General features: G+C 37.1%; 1 protein-coding gene across 1 annotated transcript in view; it reads right to left on the bottom strand.

The window, feature by feature from the left end:
• Positions 1–2,181, bottom strand: part of mtr (5-methyltetrahydrofolate-homocysteine methyltransferase) — a gene marked incomplete at its 3' end in the record, with an annotated part of 97,370 nt that overhangs the window by 8,935 nt on the left and 86,254 nt on the right. The window contains 1 exon segment of the mRNA XM_014028160.1: positions 953–1,065. Coding sequence (XP_013883614.1) covers positions 953–1,065 — 113 coding nt within the window.

The raw sequence follows: 2,181 nt of genomic DNA, 5'->3' as shown, positions 1-2,181 counted from the left end.
CTTTTGAGGTTAAACAAATGTTCATAATTAATTTAAATAAATTACACGTTAAAAGGGGCATGGACATTTCTCTTTTTTGTATCAAAAAAATATTGAACCATGAGACTAAAGTATCGAACCAAATCGTGAATTTTCTGTAACGTTGCAGCCCTAATGTCTACGGGTCCAAATCGGTACTTCTTTTGGCAGGAGCTTCATGTGTGGGGGTCATAATAAAAAGAAGAAACAAAGTAAAAATAGGCCTTCACAGCGATTTTGTTGTTCAGGCCTAATGAATTACAGATATAGTAGCAGACTGTGTTTWGTGTCACTCACCGAAGAACATTTCAGGTTTGAAGGAAAGTAAATTTATTCACTTGGTTCAGATGTCACTGTGATTGTGCTGACGCTACATGATCAGTGTTTTACAAGAACGGCATCACGGTTAACACAAACACGCCCCTCTTTTTCTCTGCACACTTTTTAACAAACACACACACCTTACCTTACAACACTCTCACTCAGCAGACAGTATATGACACAACAGTTTACCATGTCCCATWTGGCAACCCTGCTTGACACATTCCTTCCATGTGATTTTTAAATATTTTTTGCCCCAGTAAACATTGAGAGAGCAGCATTTTTGGAGAAGCTCTCATGTAAACATGGCTTAATTGTGTGCCGTCTATGCAACTGATAAAAGTGCACAAATGACCAAGTTCAAAATGTGTTTATAAATGATTCATAAACTACAGTTCACTTCATAGTTTTATTGTTTTTACATTGTTTTCTGATCAGTTTCTGGAACACCTCAGGTTGTACCAAAGGTTTTTTCCTTCTAGCTTAGGTTAGGATTGAATCAAAGTGAAAACTACAATCTGCTGTTTTTCCTAAATAACAATAAAAATACAAGTGGCACTTTATAATCTACTGAATCTGAATGTGTTGGATTGTAAATGGATGATTAGCTGACCTGTTCCTTGGTAATCTTYCCCACGGGGAAGTATGAAGCCTGGGGATGAGAGAAGTAAAGTCCACAGACCGAGGCAGCAGGTGTCATGGCCAGAGACTCTGTCAGAACAATACCTACACAAACAGACACACACACAGAAAAACGTGTACACAAGACCAAAAACCATAAATACATAAAAGGTCCTACAATGTCACAGCTTTGACTCATTTGATTTTTATTGGTTTAGTTTTGAGTCCTGTCAATCCCTWATTTCTGTTTTATGTATGGATTTTTCAGTACACAGGTGCTGGTTATAAAATTAAAATATCACGAAAAAGCTGATTTATTTTGGTAATTCCATTCAAAAAGTGAAACTTGTATATTATATTAATTCATTACACACAGACTGATATATTTTAAATGTTTATTTCTTTTAATTTTGATGATTATAACTGACAATAAAAATCCCAAATTCAGTATCTCAGAAAATTTGAATATTGTAAAAAAGTTCAACACTGAAGACCCCTGGTGGCACACTCTAACCAACCAATTAACTCTAAACACCTGCAACTACCTTTAAATGGTCTCAGTCTAGTTCTGTAGGCTTCATAATCATGCGGAAAACTGCTGACTCGACAGATGTCCAAAAGACGACCATTGACTCGTTGCAAAACGAGGACAAGACAAAAGCTCACTGCTAAAGAGGCAGGTTGTTCACAGAGCTCTGTGTCCAACACATTAATAGAGAGATGAAGGGAAGGAAAAGATGTGGTAGAAAAAAAAGTGTAATAGTGATAACTGCACCTTGGAGAGGATGGTGAAACAAAACTCATTCAAATATTTCTAAAGAATGAGCTGCAGCTGGAGTCAGAGCTTCAAGAACCACCACTGATGTATGAAGACATGAGTTTCAGCTGTCTCATTCTTTGTGTCAAACTACTGTTGAACAAGAGACAGAGTCAGCGGTACTGATTTCCCACAATGCTTTGTGTCTGCTTACGTAGCAGGAAGGCAAAGTTTAGAACTCCCTGTCCCAGCAAAAACTGTAAACGTTTGCAATCCATGCTAAACTTTTGCATGTATTGATTTATTTTGCTTTACAATCAGAGCTCCTTTTAAAAAAAAAAGTTTAAACGCTGGAGCTCAATGCTTGATGTAATTGGTCGAAGCAATCCGCCAACGGGGTTAGAAATGATTTAAAGATGTTATTCTGATGAAGACTGACATCTAGTGGTTAGCTGGTGCAACTT

This window comes from Austrofundulus limnaeus, unplaced genomic scaffold (genome assembly GCF_001266775.1).
Source record: "Austrofundulus limnaeus strain Quisiro unplaced genomic scaffold, Austrofundulus_limnaeus-1.0 Scaffold721, whole genome shotgun sequence".
Classification (NCBI taxonomy): domain Eukaryota; kingdom Metazoa; phylum Chordata; class Actinopteri; order Cyprinodontiformes; family Rivulidae; genus Austrofundulus; species Austrofundulus limnaeus.
This window is presented reverse-complemented; position numbering and strand designations above follow the sequence as displayed.